General features: G+C 34.5%; 2 protein-coding genes, 1 long non-coding RNA gene and 1 pseudogene across 3 annotated transcripts in view; all 4 read left to right on the top strand.

Moving 5' to 3' along the window:
* The first annotated feature begins 303 nt into the window (after positions 1-303).
* On the top strand, positions 304-4,813 carry LOC138316852 (uncharacterized). The gene is made up of 3 exons (XR_011207666.1): positions 304-384; positions 4,362-4,476; positions 4,724-4,813. It is a non-coding gene; the product is annotated as an uncharacterized lncRNA (long non-coding RNA).
* LOC138312597 (uncharacterized) lies at positions 1,207-3,021 on the top strand. Its single transcript, XM_069253406.1, has one exon. It carries the CDS (start codon positions 1,207-1,209, stop codon positions 3,019-3,021), a length of 1,815 nt encoding a protein of 604 aa, XP_069109507.1.
* On the top strand, positions 3,119-3,848 carry LOC138312592 (uncharacterized; annotated as a pseudogene).
* Positions 4,814-5,825: 1,012 nt separating the features above from the next.
* The window catches only part of LOC138314120 (ER membrane protein complex subunit 8-like), a 53,283-nt gene continuing 40,349 nt past the window's right edge, over positions 5,826-18,759 (top strand). The window contains exon 1 of the mRNA XM_069254298.1: positions 5,826-6,033. Within this exon, the coding sequence (XP_069110399.1) occupies positions 5,830-6,033 (204 nt within the window). The 5' untranslated portion in view covers positions 5,826-5,829. The remainder of the gene's footprint in view (positions 6,034-18,759) is intronic.

Raw genomic sequence — 18,759 nt, 5'->3', positions numbered from 1 at the left:
CTGTCATCACATTATTCTCCTAGTGCATTCCTGTTGCTCTTTGGTAGTATAACAATACAACATAACGAAGGTGTTGAACTTCATTCCTATATTTCACAAAAAAAGTTCCATTCTGTATTCCATTGTCCAAATCAAAATTTAATTTTTGAAATGTTAAGAAATTGTTGTTTCAGAAACAAGAACTTATTTAACTAAACTGCATTGGAACCACATGTACTCATAAGTATATCTGCATATTATGGTCATTTCAATACCATGTGATCAATTGCTAATTAGCTTTGTTGCTTTTATTTATTATTTACAGATAACAACAGACATATATACAGTCTAGCTGCCATCCTGTCAATCATATTATTCTCCTAGTGCATTTCCTGTTGCTCTTTGGTGAGTATAACAATACAACATTATGAAGGTGTTGATCCCCATTCTTATATTTCAGAAAATAAAGTTCTGTTTTGTATTAAATTGCCCAAATCAGAATGTAATTTAAATTTTGAAATGTTTATAATTTTTTGTTTCAGATACAATGACACATAATCACCAAACCATTACACAAATTGTGGATGCAAATTCACCATATTATTTTTCAAATACACGTGATGCAATTATGTTCAGTTATATACACAAGGTTAATGTGTTTGTGTCCAGAGACATGAATCTTTTACATACTCTCAGTTGTTCGACATTAGACATCGTCTGTGGTTGTAAAGTTTGTGTTGTTCATGCTAGTCATGATGGGACATTTGGGAATACAGATTCACATAATTTACTTCCAGATAGTGATTCCACCAATAAAAGCCCAACATTTTCAGACATGTCTACAACCCTGTCATCTGAAAGTTCAAATGCTTCTTCTTGAATCTGTATGAAACTGTTTATGTGCGTCAGAAATGACAAGGTTAAGGTTTTTTGTGCGAGTGTTATGTGTAAAAACTCACATTGATTTCTTATAATAATATAATAATAGAATATTGTAAGTGTTGTTACAGATTTCTGCATAAATATTTAATTTCAAGATTTTTGAGAGTAATGATTATTTGGCTGCATGTGACAATACAAAAGCCATTGAACAAGCTGATGCATTTAAAAAGAAATGGGATGTCATTCACAATTACAAAGCATGGATGGGTAAGCTAAATTCTCTTTCAAAGTGTTCTTATTTGTTTTACGTTTCAGTGTTGTAACAGGTAATGTATTAAATTAATAATGGCACTAAATATCAAGCAACTCACTCATAAAATTGTTCAGGAAGTTGTCCAAAAATCTTCAGGAAGAAGAAAAACAATCCATAAATTGCTGTGTGAATTGTCTGGTCATCAGCCTGAGCAACTGAATAGTTGCAGTGTCTCTAACAAAGCAAAAATAGTTGCAAAGGAGATTCAACGCCTTAAAAATGCTAGAAACTGTGACAAGCTTCACACATATGAACAGAAACATTTTGTATTTCCTCCATTGAGAGCCATCTCTTCACAACCAAAAGAAAACAACGACACCATGCAAAAGAAAATCCTATCTCTACAAAGAGTTTTAACACACGTCCATATGCAACTTACGAGACTAAAACAAAAAATACACAGTGCAAATATCCCTTCTTTACGCCTTAAAATAAAAAGACAACAAGCTTCCATCCAGAAATTGAAGGCAAAAGAAAGACAGAAAGCAACACCAGTACCAACACACCAACAAGGAACCCAGTGCAATATACCAGGTACAGGTAATGATGAATTGATGAAACAACTAAAAACAGAAATCCACTTATTACAAAATGAACATGAACTACTTCAGGATCCAAACAACAACAGCAGCAGCAGCAGCAACAACAACGGCATACCTTTAGATCAACCACATTTTATCGTAAGAGACAACACAAAAGGAAGACCTTACAATGAAAAGATCAGAGCTCTGTATTTTAAATTTCGTAATTGTAATGTGGGAATGAAACATATAGCAACGTTAATTGCATCAGTTTTGAATTTAGTTGGAATCGACATTACCGAGAAAGACCTGCCAAGTCAATCCCTAGCAACAGAATTCACAACAGAGATGGCACATGTAAACAGACAACATTTATCACAACACTTGCAACAAACAGATAACGTCACAATGCATAGGGATGCGACAACAAAAAAGGGGCGCCATTTTTATGGTGTAGAGCTTACATCAGAAAACAAAACAGTGACTCTTGGATTAAAAGAAGTTGCAGATGGGAAAGGGGAGACTTTTTTTAACAGTTGCAAACAGATGTGTGACGACATCACAGATGGAGTGCACCACCCAATTGAGCCCAAAATCAAAAACTTCATGACTGATCGCAGCGCCACAGAAACCAAAGTGAATCATCTGATCAATCAGGAATTTGGAACCGACCACGAAAGAAATGAATTTAAATGCGCAGTTCACCCACTTTTACAGTTTTCAGATACTTGCGAAAAAGAAATTAAGAATATCGAAAAAGATTTGGGAATAAAGAGCTCGTTTGGAGGTGGGAAAATGGAATCAGTCACCACAAATTTTCTGCGCTGTGTATCAAAACTATTTTTCAAAGATGGTTCAGGCGATCCGCTCCTTGTTTCATTATATCTGAAAGAAAAGAATATACCAATACCTGTTAAAAATTTCAGAGGAAACAGATTCAACATATTATTTCACAATGCAGCCGCAACATTTTTTCTATCTCCATACCTACGTGAATATTTTGTAAATTGTAAAACCACACTAAACATGACACAACATTTCATTTTAAATTGCCTTACAGATTCTAATATCATGAACATTTGCCAGTGTCTTGGTATTATATCCAAACTCATAACAGAACCATATTGGATTAAAGCTGGCAATGAAATTAAAAATGCCCTGGAAATGACACCTGTTTATTATCGAATGGTAGAAATTTTCAAGGAAGGAGCCAGCAATCCACAATTATTTTTCCACAATAACATCCGTCCTGTTTCCAGCACCACCTCTATAAGATCAAATTTCACGCAGTTTATTTTGTACAGATATATCTCCACATTTATGTAACATATTCACACGCCTAAATACCACACTACACACCAAATCAAAACATCTATTTTCAGACTTTTTAGGCAAAGGCAAATTCAACACTCCATCACAAACAATGTTACACACTAGCTCGACATGTCCTCCAAACAACATTACAGTTGAGAGACTCATGGGAAAACTTGATAGCAAATTGAAATCTGCACCAAACATATCAACTGTAAGCATGGAAAGCACAATCATGTACACAAACAATCACACAGCACAGTGGCTAGAAGACCTTCCAAATGAAAACAGAAAGAAAGTAATGCTGGAGGCCCGCAGGAACAAGCGTCCATTACAGAAGGAAGGAAAAGAACGTAAAGACCAATTAAGGAAAGAAACAACTTAATATTATTGAAGACAGAAAAGAGAGTTTAGTCAAGAAGCGAAAGAAAGAAGAAAAAGACAAAAAACAGTTCATTGAAGATGTTCAACATTATGGTATATGGGACTCAGAACAAAAAATCAAAGAAGGCCTGAAGGATATCTCATCGAAAAAGGAAAAGGTTGCCATTCTAAAGAAACAGTTAATAATGTTCAAAAAAATCTTTGAGGTGGAGCCTAGCCAAAAGCTTTTGTTCCAATTTAGTGCAAAAGGAAAAATATTTGGTGAATCTCAACTTATTGAAAATATGACCACCATTTTGAAAAGCGGTAAAAGAAGACTCTGTGACAACAACTATGCAGATCACCTCTTGGGAAAGACCATCAGCCACACTTGGACAGATGAAAATGGTGATGACACTATATGGACAGGAAGAGTAATGGCATATGAGAATAAATTCTTCAAGGTTAGAAGAGCATGAATCCCACAATCCACTCTAAACCCAGCACTGACTTCTAGTGATGAAGAGGAAAGGATCCCAAACTCTCATTTTAACTGTGCATTGACTAAATTATTACAACATGCATGATTACTTTCACTCTTGTATTTGTAAGTCATATGGTGGATGGATACACATGTTCACTACACCTAGTGCATGCTTTCCCTCCATATGTTGCTCCCCACATAATATGAAATTATATATGTAAATTAAAAATTAGTATTGTTTGTTTTTTGTAACTATTACTCATAATGTATTTTAATGCAGAATAGTTATTGGTTCTTTGTAATTACAAAAGGGCCAAAAATAGTAGTGGTGTACATAGGGAAAACAAATGGTACATACTTTGATAAATTAAAGTTTTTACCACTATATGATAAGTAAAAACTAATCATTGAAATGGCAATGTACATGTGTCTCCATGGCAACATTTATTTTGATTGTGTGATCCAACTGATAAGAACAGAATTACTTATTATACTACTTATATTACAGATACGATACTGGAGGTCACCAGCTGTAAACTGTCCATCAGACTCTGATGAAGATGTGCTGTTGACAGAGGAAGAAGTTAAAGCAGACATCAACGAAGGAACATTAAAAATTGATGGTGTGAATTTTTCCCTATTTTAATTGGTCCATAATTACCAATAATACAAACAGTTGATTTCTTATGTTGAAGTATAAATATGTATATATTTGTTGTGTTGACATGGACAGTGTATAAATGTGTATATATAAATATGTATTTTATAATCTTCCTGAACTACATCTATTGTTCCAAACCCAGCACTGACTACTAGTAATGAAAAATATTTGTATATAAATACATATCAATATATGCATTTTGTTTTCAGATAAGAATTATTCTTAAATGCCTTCCTCCTGAAGTGGAAAACAAAAGAATACTTTGAAATAATGGTAAGAACAATTATACTTGTACATTTTATGGGAAAACAACAGATGTGTAAGTTTATAAAAGTAGTTATTCGAAATAGACTATAACTAATTTGGTAGAAGAAATTCTGTAAGGTTTGTCTCCCTTTGCTAATTGTAGTTGGCAATGATGGTAGTGTTGAAATTGGATTATCTCCCTTTCATAACACATTTTGAAATTGAGGTACGATTGGATGACCTTAATTATTCATGTTATATGATTGACCAATGAAAAATGACCTTATATTGAACATGTGAGTACATTATTGCATTTGTCTGGAGAGTTTTTATTGGTATTAGTGGATTTTGATTTTTCATCTGATATGCCTACATATATATCCGACATGACATGCTAAATTAACGCACTGCACTGGTGAAATAGGTGATGAAGAAAATATATGTCCACCAGTTTCACTATGTCGTCCATATAAGTTAACTTTACGAACATGCCATTGGCCTACTGGTAACTGTCAAATGTATAAAAACCGACAAGCATTGCCTTCAGGGAGCCGTTACAAAATCCATCATTAAATTTCACACCATTCTATCACAACATGGAACCAAGCTAACAATAACACATTGTACTGTATCCGAATAGATGATTGGAGAAATCATGTGTCAGCGCCAGGTATCCCATATGACACCGATTATAACAAATGGAAAAACACGTTTCTTTTATCGAGAATCCCTATACATGTCTCTTACTTGCGTCCGCCATGTTGGTTACGGAGATTGTGGGCCGCAATTATCGTACGTGTTCCAGGCCCTACCCCACCGGTAGGAATTAAGGGTATGGCCTTCCAGAGCTACCTCTGCCTCCTGCGCACAGTATAATCAAGTATTTATAACAATATATATAGTTTAGTTAATGTATCAAATACGCGTATACTATTAGTGTCCACTTTTCAATATACATATCTAATATAGAAATCGATTTTTGTGGAATACATTTTTCTTATATAATTTAAGCAAAATCTTTTCATACAACCGGAAACTCTTTTAACCATTCACATCTTTCCGATGAAAAATGGCGGACGTCACAGTTAGCACGCAAGCTTATTGTAAATTGCTTTTACATGCTGCAAAATATCCACACTGCTCTGTCAATGGTGTACTAATTGCAGAAAGTTCTCAGTCTAAAGGTCATAGACAATTAGGCTTCATAGACTGTATACCGTTATTTCATCTCACTCTCGGCCTATCACCAATGTTGGAAGCAGCACTTCTGCAGGTAAAGTTAACGTTATCAGGTCGGGGAGAAGTCCTGATTTGGCTATAATAGCCAAATACGGCTATAATAGCCAAATATAGCTATATAAACAGTGGCAAAACACATGGAATCTGCCGAAAAATGTATTTAAAACAAAAAGCGAGTTTTACAGTAAATTGGAATATGATCTATGTTCTTAGTTATTACAATCAAAGTACTGAAAGTACTGCTGCGGTAAAACTTCTGGATGATAGGAGTTGATTCGAGTGTTTAAAAAGATTGATAAGTCAATGGTTATATTATCAGTATAACTGCAAATTGGAAAACGATCCAACCAAAAAAAGGACTTAAACTAAGGCTGAAAAACTAATACAAATAATTGTTTTTATTTGGTCGTAATAATTTATCACATTGATTTATTTTCTCACATTTTGTACAGGTCTAGTTATTCTAAATACACATAATGCATTTCAGTGCAGAACCTTCAATCAAAGAGGAAGTATTTATGTTGTCAAGTTTATATAAAGAAAAGTTTCAGCATTATGGTGACTTGTAATGTCAAATTAAATTGATTTTGTTTTTGTTAAAAACTAAACAGGCATTCCTCAGATATCAAGAAAAAACTTACTGGTTATATTATATAAAAAATCTCATATAATGTTTAAGCAATAACGTACACGTATTTGGCCTTTAATGACTAATATGAATGACATCAAGGATTTCCTTTTTAACAAAAATGTATCTAGCAAGTTTAAGAACACCATACTATCTATAACTACAAAAATTAATGGTTGTCAGACCGTGTAACATATAAAACTAACGTATATTGTCATTAAAAGGTTGACTCTCATGCTTCATAACTTCACTAATACTACTTTGGCAACATATCAGGGAGAAAGAGGGGAAAGAGTGGGAAAGAGAGAAAAAAAATCTCTGTCAGCTATCAGCTGTTTACCGGTATATGCTTTATCAAGTTTCAAGTACATGAATGTATATATATTAACTATAAAACTAAATAACCTGAGTTAATTAACTAAACGACATGTAAATGGCACGAAGGATGTTTTTTGTCAAAACATGTTAATATTTTTCTCTATGTCTATCAAGTTTGTAGTACATTACAACATATATTCTAACAAACGGTAACGGCACGAGTTACCTAAATGACAGATATTGTCATCAGTGTCCTTTTCTAACTACAATTTGTAAATATCTTCTTACTTTTTAGTATTAAACATTATGGAAAGTTGTTCAGCAAAAATTGGAGCAAGGATAGGTCCAAAATTCGGATCGCAAATTCACTCAGAAACTTTACTTTGACATGATAAATTTACTTTGAAATTTGACTATTGGTTCCATAACTGTTTTCGTAAGGCTTGAACATGATAATTTACTTTGAAATATGAATATTGGTAGAAAAAACTGTTCTTATAAGGCTTGGTTCAAGAAAAACATAATTTTGGTATATGATTTAATGAAGGATAGTGACACGCTTACTTTTTACTGTTTTGATGAATTGATACAAATCTATCAGATTAGTACTAATTTTGTGGAATATCACGGTTTTATTATCTGCTATCAGAGAATACCTGAATTAGGCTGACTCTGAAATATGTCAAATTTGTTTCCTACTTACATTAAATATTTCATATTGATCTGTACAATGTAATGAAAAAATAACATACTCCTACCGGGAGGAGAAGATGGGAAGACTTAATTAGTTCAGTCGAATCATTTGGAATGGGTTGATATTTCTAAAATTTCCTTTACAGTAACGAAAATTATAAGCTTCAGTGGTTTCAATATATATTATAGCAGATTCACTCAGCAGTTTTACTTTGACATGATAATCTACTCTGAAAAAAACATTGTGTTACAAATTATATAAGTACCTTTGCCTAGTACAGAATAGTACGTACATGTATTACAATTTCAGTTATATTTTAAATAATCACCTCCGAATTTTGTCATTTAATTTGCATAAACAACCAAACGATAAGATTTCGTTATAAAATGACACTTAATCCTCTAAACAATAGAACAGCCAACTCTAGATCACTGCTTATTGTTTTGATGTGGTCATGATCAATGTATCACACCTTCACGTTTGGCTGCACACTGCTACAGATGCGAAGAGATGTATATATGGGGTGGTTATCTATCCTTTAATCTTTGAAATATTTTTCTCGAAAACCCAGCTCCCTACCGCTCCGAACCGCTGTAAATGAAAATGTGTATGAGCAAGGGACGTCAGAAACATTATATAACATGTGTTGAGAATATGTATAACAGTATTTACATTAAAACCTATCTATTAAAATCACCCAGTGGTCTCAGTAAAAGTGGTCTTAATAGCGAGGTGGTCTTAATTCTGAGGTGGACCAGGTTTCTTCTATGATCATGACGATCAAGAACAGAAACTCTGTATCCTAGCTGACCGGTACATAATATATGTACTGTATTTTTTGTTTCAAAATTGAAATTTTATGAAAAATGCAATATACATGTATATATAAATGTATATTATATATATATTTTTTTTATTTTATGTTCCTTTTTTTGCATTTAACACATTTACAAATACATGGGACATCAACATAAACTTGACATGACATATACATTACATTTATATATAAAAAAAAAACATAAGAAACATAACATAGTATGCTGAGTATGTACATGTACGTGTGGGGAAAAAACCAGTTTGATATATTTTGGTTAAGATAAATTTGCAAATTACTATATATTTGATCAATTAGTTTTGTCGGCCATTAGAATCTTAATCATATCATATTTTAATGCATGCGTATCTAATCAAAACCAATATTTACAAATATTTTTTAAAGTTTGATAAATTAGGGACATATAATGACTATACCATTTATTTCTAGAGCATAGACATATTTTTTCATTAAATAAAGTTAATGGTGTGTGCTTATTTAAATCTTAAACTGAATTTCACTGAAGTAATTGTTGACAATCTAAATGAAAATACTTTTCTAGACATTATTTTCTATTATGTTTTGATTATAATTCAAATACATATCGTTAGTTTAATCAGAGATTTAGATAGTTATTAAATTATCTATGTCTCTGGTTTAATCATCACATAGTATCACCTGAGGTAAATGAGAATCTATGTGTTTTAAAATTGGTATTGATCTGTGTAAATTATCATTAATATTTACGTAAATCGATTTTAATTATCCCGCCATGTGCAATGATTGGTCAAATATAATAACTTACGATCACAATCGGTAAAGTGTTTGAAAGACTACTGTGCAATAGTCAAGCGTACTTTTAACTAATGCAAAACACCAATTGTTTACCGCAACAAAATAGATGACACATCTATTGAAATGAGATGATTGACGTACGGTACTTCATAAATATCTGAAATAAGATCAAGATATCTCATACATTAAAGAATTTTAATTCCATTGGCGTTACACGTATGAGAAAGAACTGCCTAAATCGTTCGATCTCGCCACCAGGGCTATCGAAAGAACGTTGCATTACTTGTGGTTTCGATCACGTCAACTGCCAGTCACAAGTATGCAAATGATGGCGATTAACACTCTCCTAGTACAGGTAGATAATCTGATAATTAGGTCGACGGAAACAAAAGACTGACTGATGTACCTGCGGGTAGTTGTCCACGGGTTGCTGCGTGCGGGAAGGTGAGGCACAGCGAGGTGTGAAGTCATATGTGCCTGTGGTCATAATCAAAGGGTCAATTAGTGTTAATTTAGTGGTCGTTGGGACTATGAAAATTGGTCGTAAAACGGAATAGCGGTGTGATTGTATTTCTGAAGAGAAAAAAAAATCGGAACTGAAAATAAGTGGCCGTAATAGTGGGATGTTCGTAATTTAGTGTAAAAACTTTTGGAAAATAAAATAAAACAAAAATAAATAAAAAGACAAAATAAAAGATTATTTTCAAGAATGGTGAATTAACAACAAATAAAAATATGAAATAAAAAAAATATATAAATAATCTGCCGACGATAAGGGTTGAACCCGGGCCGTCCGCATAGAACGCACAGGACTTACCACGACACCACTTGTATCTGTTATTTATGTGGCGAATATTATTAACTTAATAATGAAATGCCGTTCACTATATTTTCTTATTTTCTTCGCAATCCACTCAAAATGATATTGATGCTACTGAAATAAGTTTACAGAATGATTCTAAACTAGTTTATATTGTATCTGGGTGCAAATTACAACTACATATACCACAAATGTGTGGTTATTCAGTTTATTCTTCACGACACCAGCCGGGGGGGGGGAAAAAGCTAGTTCCGGAATTGCGATCCCAATACTGGTAAAACCAAGTTTTACCGTAAAAAGGAAAATTGTAGTCTGTTTACCTCACCTGTGCAATTTGTGTAAAATCCCTGGTTTTTATCGCCATGATAACAGAATGAACAAAGGGGATTAACTCTAACTGAAGGAGAACTCGGACCATACCCAAGTCGGCCCATTGACATTTTCGGCCGCCGGTCAAAAAGGGAAAAAAAGTCCTATAAATCCCGTTCCGGTTGAAGCGACTCTGACTCGATTGGCACAAATGTGGGAGAACATGTGCAAGTTATTGTGACCTTCAGATGGATTAGAAATTGGTTAATAAGCAAATGCAGACAACAATTGCAATTTCCTGCTAGAAAAACGATGATTTTACAGACAAATGCACAGGTGAGTTTTTCATTTTAACCTTGTTATCGTATCAACTTAGGACAAGGATAACGTACATAGCGCCAAAAACTCTCGCTTTTTGCAACATATACCTCTTCTTGAAGAATCAATGCGTTTTGCCACTGTTTATCAGTGATCAATCTACATGCGCATCCCGAGTCCTGGACTCACAGAATTTTAAAAGGACCCATGAAATTTCTGGGAATGGGTATCTATAACACTGTGGGACCCATTGTTTTTACAAAAACCATTGAAAAGGACCCACGAAAAATAATCGTAGATTGAACACTGGTTTATATAGCTATATTTGGCTATTATAGCCGTATTTGGCTATAATAGCCAAATCAGGACTTCTCCCCGACCTGGTTATATGTGTGAAACCAGGGCCGTTTTCGTTTATTCGGAACAACCGGTTCGACCGTTGGCTAAAGTCACTATTTTAAGTATAAATCCTTGCGGACCTGCAGTTTTTGATACAGGCCTGTGAGGGCTTTGTCAAGGCTCGTCTGAAAACAACATAAAATTTCCAGGTCCGTCTTAAAGTGTACACGGAATGGTTTGGTATATAAGGCTTGATAAATGCGTCTTTGGATAAAATTTAGAATGGAGAAAGTACGTGTTTCATAGCGATTACGGTAATAGAGATAATGCGACTTTTCTCTAAAACACACCTGAAGCCCCAAGCCATCGACCCTGTTTCGGGACCCCTGACCTGTGACGTCACGAGGACAACGGGACCTATTCCACTCGCATAAGATAGAGAGGCGATTTTTGGTGTCTGCCATCTAATATAAACTATCTGTTTGTAAATATCAATTTTGAAGACACAAATACCTGTGTTCATGTCCAATACCTATTTAATATTATCCTTAATCACATATATGAGTTTGAAAAACGCTTGAAAACAGGGATTTATGCCATGCATACATGTATATTGATGTACCTGTCTTAGATAAATGAACATCTCTACGCAATTACTGCATAGTTTTACACAATAAAATGTTCATAATAATCCACGTACGTTGTATATCTGCGGTGGTTGGTAGGGCTGCAACGATACACCAGTACTCCGATACGATACGTATCACGATACATGCCTATCGATTCGATTATTTTCGATACGATACTTCTGTTTTGTGCCATCTTGCGTTTTCAACAGTTTTTTTACATCTGGATTTTAAAATGTACAACTAAAGCATTAATAAATCATACCTAAAAGAGACATTTTTTATGTTTGATGTAAACAAACATAAATTTTTCCAATTATTACAAAAAAGGTAAAAAAAAAATTGATTACTTGATCATGTGTATAAGTATATGTAGCCATCTAACTGTAACAAAAAATAATAATACTAAGTTCATATGTCTACTTGAAATAATTCTAAAGCAATAATATACTTATTTAAATCAGAGATTTAATTAGTATATTCAAATATCTCTTTAAATTAATTGAACAGGATTCAAAACTATAAATAATTATCATTTTATTGTGAGCTTGTTCTCAAAACAACTAGCTATATACCTAAAATACTGATAAAAAATCTTTTGACCTACTAATTAAATTACTAATAAAAAAAATTTTGACCTACTAATTAAATTATTACATTTAATTATGTTTAAGAGAAAAAAAAAATCTGTGTTCATAAAATTTCAATACAAATTGTTTTTATACTAGTAAAATTTATTGACATTTGAGTAGTAGGCCATATAACATTAATAAAATTTAATTTAAATCCGAATTTGTTATACCTATCCGACTCCTTTGTTACAATTACCAAATACCAAAATGGCGGCCATTACGATTGCAAATTGTATGACTTCCATCAGCCAATGTAGGCCTATTTAACACTGAAAACGTGAGTAAACCATTAACAAATGTGAAAAGTGTTTGCTATTGATGTGATTCTTACTAGCTGTAGTCATTCCATTTATTGTAAGGGCTTTAAATATTGGTAGATTGTTTCCAAATCCGCCGCGACCAGCTGGTCGACTTCTGTAACAGACACACTTGAGTAGTGACACTAGCTCACTACCAGGCTTAATAGGCTCAGGCTGTTAATCAAAACAGGTGGGGAGATGGTCAGGGAGTGTTTACACCTCTTTTGGTTGTGATCCCAGTGTCTGATTATATTGATATGGCTAAGATTTATTGCTTTAAGTGTGAGTCTAAAGATTGCATTGTATCGAACCGAAACGGCAAGGCTGTATCGTAAAATCGTATCGACATACAAATATCGCGATTCAATGTGTATCGCGATGAATCATTTCAGCCACAGGGGGCCAACTCAATGAAAATGGATGTTGTCATACATTTTTTGTATTTGGAGGATGGACTGATGAGTATATATGACAGTCATGTAATTTTTTTTTCGAAAAATACGAGATTTGAAAAATTATTAAAAAATCGGGATATTTACTATAAAACAGAGAAAGGGACGACAGTCGCCATATTGGATTTTTTACCCCCACCTCGATTAAAGTTAATTTTTTCACAATAGTATACCTTTTTTCCTAGAGTCATAATCACGCATCAGTCCTCCGATAATCCATAATCACACACAAACCATGCAAAAGCATATAAACGATGTCTATATAGTCAAACGCAATATTTTAATCCAAAATTACCGGCGCTGTCTGACTTGTGACATCGAAAGCAACGTCCTAGTGAAGAGCGATTAGAGTGACTTCCCCTGCAGTGTAATTCAATGGGTTTAATCAGAGATATTCCGATACGTTTGTTTTCGCGGAAAATTTGAATATTAAAATGTATCGGAATACCTCTGACTAAACCCATTGAATTACACTGCAGGGGAAGTCACTCTAATCGCTCTTCACTAGGACGTTGCTTTCGATGTCACAAGTCAGACAGCGCCGGTAATTTTGGATTAAAATATTGCGTTTGACTATATAGACATCGTTTATATGCTTTTGCATGGTTTGTGTGTGATTATGGATTATCGGAGGACTGATGCGTGATTATGACTCTAGGAAAAAAGGTATACTATTGTGAAAAAATTAACTTTAATCGAGGTGGGGGTAAAAAATTCAATATGGCGACTGTCGTCCCTTTTCTGTTTTATAGTAAATATCCCGATTTTTTAATAATTTTTCAAATCTCGTATTTTTCGAAAAAAAAATCATATGACTGTCATATATACTCATCAGTCCATCCTCCAAATACAAAAAATGTATGACAACATCCATTTTCATTGAGTTGGCCCCCTGTGATTTCAGCCCTAGTGGTTGGAACCACATATATGTGAATATTATATCAAGGATTCTTGATTATGTTATCCAAAGCCCGACTCGGGTCTTTGAATGTCTACTGGTCAAACCCGCTTAACAGATTTCTGACTTTTTTTTTTATAAAACCTGCCCATACGATTAAGTTATGATTCCAAACAGAATTTTTTGCATATATGTAAATGCATCTACATCTGAAATCGATCTATTTGTTTTTTGACGAAATATATTCAGCTTACATATAATAGAGTACACTCGATGACTTGTTGATATTTCGCTCAAGTTCATTCATTAGTGTCTTTAATTGAAAAATAAATCATGCACGGGTCAGACGAAAACAATGAGACTGAAGATGTCTAAGTGACAAGTCTAATCCAAGAAGCAGGTATCAAATACAGAACAAAAACAGAACTGTCATTCCAAATAGCCAATGTCGTGCTGCATTAATCTCTATACCTGTATACTGCAGTAACTAAACCGCGTGGTCAACCGAGACTAATGAGGGGGCTAACCAGATTACGTAAGAAAGATGTTTAGTGACCTGTCACGCTTTGTTGATTAGCTCGCGTCAGGTGTCAAAAGTAAGATCACAGGTAAGTTAGCGATGGACCATTATGCAATTGTTGTATAATGTAATATTTGTTTACACTTAAAAATCCCTGGTTTATAGTAAAATATACCGTTCTAACATAACATATAACAAGTGTATCAATTACTAGATGTACAGTATATATTTCAGAAAGACTCATTATACATTTGTCTTGTTTATATGTTCTGGTTACACGTAAATGTATTTTTATAACAAAAACTACAAAATTATCTACAAATGGCATGTCGAGAAAGAGCAATGCAAATATAATGCTCAATGTCAGAATTTTGATATTTCTGATAGTAGATTTCGGATATCCATTTTTTACTCCCCTCCTAATTTATGTCTATGATATCTACGTGTATTGAACTATGAAATACATTTAAAAGATTTTCTTTTCGTTATGTTGGTTCTTGAAATCAGAAACATACATACATATATTTCTGTTGAAATCCATAGGCCTAGAGAGAATTTTTATTTATACAGAAACATATTCAAATGAATAATTATATAACTATCATTTTTCTAATTCGTCCCTTTTTAGATCACATTATGAAAATGGAATATTCCCGAGGTTTGATAATTTAGAAAGTTGTTAAAACAGAGATAAGATCTCTAGTTAAATGTACCAGAAACATAAATAACGTATACATGTTTCCGCTTATCTACAAATGTATTTAGCCTGATTTCAGTTGTAATATTTCCTATTATATATATAATTAAATGGTCAACATAACTGTATACTGTATATATATTTGTAAAATTCTGGTAACCCCATTTCAGGAATACATATATGTCCCCCTTTTTGCTATAACCCCTCTACCAAACACCTGACTGCCGTTGTCCTCGTGACGTCACATCCGGTTATTCCTCAAATCAGCGTGAGCGGCCGATTCCCTGATTAGCAGTCGATATACAGGTAAAAATCAAGCACTTCGGAGGGCTGTATCTCGGTACTGAAGCGGCCGATTTTGATGCAGTTTTCAACATTCTTGTCAGGAGATCAAACAGAATAACATATCTAAATATTATTTTCCATTCCGTGTACACTTTAATTTTTTTTTTTACACTTTAATTAATAAACGAACAACTAGGTCCAACCAGTCAAACCACATAATCGAAAATGGCCCATGATTGCAATTTCATGATCTGTCAAATATTAGGAGCATAGTGTTCCAAGATTTATGAGTTTCAATGTCCAAGAATAAGGAGCTTTGATCCTTAACATTCAATAAGTTCATTATGTCCAAAACCAGAAACATGTATTGGTCTACTCTACATACAGTAACTTATATGTAAAAGTTTTGGGTGTTCAGCCCAAACGTATAGACCTCGTATAGTGATTTTTAGGTTCGCTGACTCTGTGGTTCTGTCTCGAATACGAATGCTGGCTACAGATTAATGAAACGACAACACAGTAGGTAACGTTTATTAATATGAAGTACATGAATGAACGAATCAAAGAATATGTACAACTGAAGGGCTGACGAAATCCCTACTAATGTAGACTGAACAGACCTACATTAGGGGAAATGATTAATTGTCAGTGCACCACAGGGCTTGAAACCAATATGATAACGGATACTGACAAGTGTCTAAATGAATTAATGTTATCCAAAGTTTGATGACTACAAACTATGTGTGCATGGGGGCTACTGCAAGTCTAGGCTGATCGAAATTTGGGTCATTTCCCCTATACGTGCACTGTGCATAACAACCACCCGGCCCGACCCTGTAACATAAAAATACCCTGACTACAAAAGTTAACATATGCCTACCGTGGGAGAAGACCACCCAGTCCCCAATAGTACTAATCTATAACATACTGACAATTTGGACATATACAATCTGATTAAAATACAGATCCTTATTATCACTACGTTGGATATGAGGATCTGACAATATCCCATAAGGGGTCACGTCCAGATGACCTTTATACCACGTGTACTTGAGAGCAAATGCAGTTTCTACAAGTTACAACATCAATTGAAAACGTCTTTTCGCCCCAGTATACATATACAATTAGCTTTGTTGTGCACTTCGGGCGAGATGACTACATACAAGAAAATAATTTGGACAGTTTTTTCAAACTATTTCGTCCCCAGTCAAGATTCTGGCAGTGCCAATTTGATTGGCCATTTCAAAAGGTCATCATGACGGGACCCCTAATGCGATGTTCTCAGATCCTCTTATCCAACGTAGTGATAATAAGGATCTGTATTTAAATCAGATTGGGATGTATAGGGCCGAAATTTAACTAATGTCCTACACATATAGTATTAACCTGCTAGAGTAGAGAGAGACGAGTCAGCCAGCTATGCGAAAGCTTCTGCTAGACTGTCATATAGATCGAGCCCAAACACCTAGTTTTATAGAGTAATTTAATGATATGCATCCAAATGCACGTGCGAAGTGTCAAAATATTCCAGGTAAGATGACTACAGGTAAACATGGAAAAATAACTTGATCCAAAAATATCAGCCAATTAGAATCGTCGCTCCAACCGAAAGGGATTCCCAAAAGGAATATCCTGGATTACAAAATGGAGCCAACGATAACAAAACAAACGTTCGCTGGATTATATTAATATAGAACGTAAATACAACAAGATTTTAAAAATATGCACGATGTAAGGATTTGAAATATAAATATTTTACATATACATAGTAGTTTGAGCACATGTTTATTTATCGCTAATATGACTGAAGGCAAGGCCTTATAACAAATAAACTTTATTTCTTTTACATCGATTATGAAACAAGTTATACAACTTATGCAAATCACTCTTGATGGCCCAGATGTATGCGCGCGAGGGGTCTTAGTGTGGGAGGAAACCGGAGTGCTTGGAGAAAACCCATGTGATCGGGTGACCCCTAACCTTTTCACGTCTGTGCCGGGAATTGAACCCCGGCCAGCGAGGTGAAAGGTGAGCGGCTTAACCACTACACCACCTGATCACCCAAAAAAGGTGTGCTGATATTTGACACATTGGTGTAAAATTGAATTTCAAATCTAACCATACCAAAATTATAATTGAGCTTGTTTTATTGTCGAGAAATCGGTAATAAACATAATTCTTGGTACGATGATTTGGTACGGGAGGGGATGGTAGCTAAATCTTGTATCCCGGGCTGCAGACCCACGCCCTGCTTTGGTTATTTTCATTTTTCTCTATAACAGCAGTCTATATTAAAACAATTTTTGTACATATATTCTTTGATATATATAGATGTATTTTATCAATATTCATTCCAATTGTAGTATGTATGAAACTAGAATTTCATAACCATGATCTGTCCAAAACTAAGCAGGTTGGGCACATGTATATTTATTGCTAATATGACTGAAGGCAAGGCCTTAAAGGGCGCCGTCTAATGTTTCAGTTAGCATTAATTATGCAATGTTAAAAAGTTCAATTTATGGAAATAACGGAGCCAAATTTTCTGGTTTTTCCCCCCTTATATTCACACTCTATCTTTGTCCCAAAACCCCCATTTGAGAAGGAATTTTTTTTTCATTTCTGTAACAGATGTGCTGTTTTTGGTCAGGTGATGATATTGGAAGGAAGTCTATCACTTGAACACTTGCAAATAAAGAGCAACAGCACTGAGCTTTTACCTGATGAAGATTACGTTAGTCGGATCTTAAAAGCGTTTGAATCGTTTGATGATATTATAAGCTGACTTCAAGCATCACATTCACCCTGATGGGATTTTTAGCCCACCATCATCAGATGGTGGGCTATTCAAATCACTTTTTGTCCGTGGTCCGTCCTTCCGTCCGTCCGTCCTTCCGTCCGTTAACATTTCTTGTTACCGCTATTTCTCAGAAAGGGCTGAAAGGATCTTTCTCAAATTTCATATGTAGGTTCCCCTAGGGCCCTAGTTGTGCATATTGCATTTTAGGACCGATCGGATAACAAGATGGCCGCCAGGCCGCCATCTTGGATTTTGATAGTTAAAGTTTGTTACCGCTATTTCTCGGAAAGTACTGAAGGGATCTCTCTCAAATTTCACATGTAGGTTCCCCTAGGGCCCTAGTTGTGCATATTGCATTTTGGGACGGATCGGTAAACAAGATGGCCGCCAGGCCGCCATCTTGGATTTTGGTAGGTAAAGTTTGTTACCGCTATTTATCAGAAAGTACTGAAGGGATCTATCTCAAATTTCACATGTAGGTTTCCCTAGGGCCCTAGTTGTGCATATTGCATTTTG

This window comes from Argopecten irradians, chromosome 2 (genome assembly GCF_041381155.1).
Source record: "Argopecten irradians isolate NY chromosome 2, Ai_NY, whole genome shotgun sequence".
NCBI lineage: Eukaryota > Metazoa > Mollusca > Bivalvia > Pectinida > Pectinidae > Argopecten > Argopecten irradians.
Note: the sequence above shows the minus strand (reverse complement) of the source record. Positions and strands in the feature narration are given on the sequence as shown.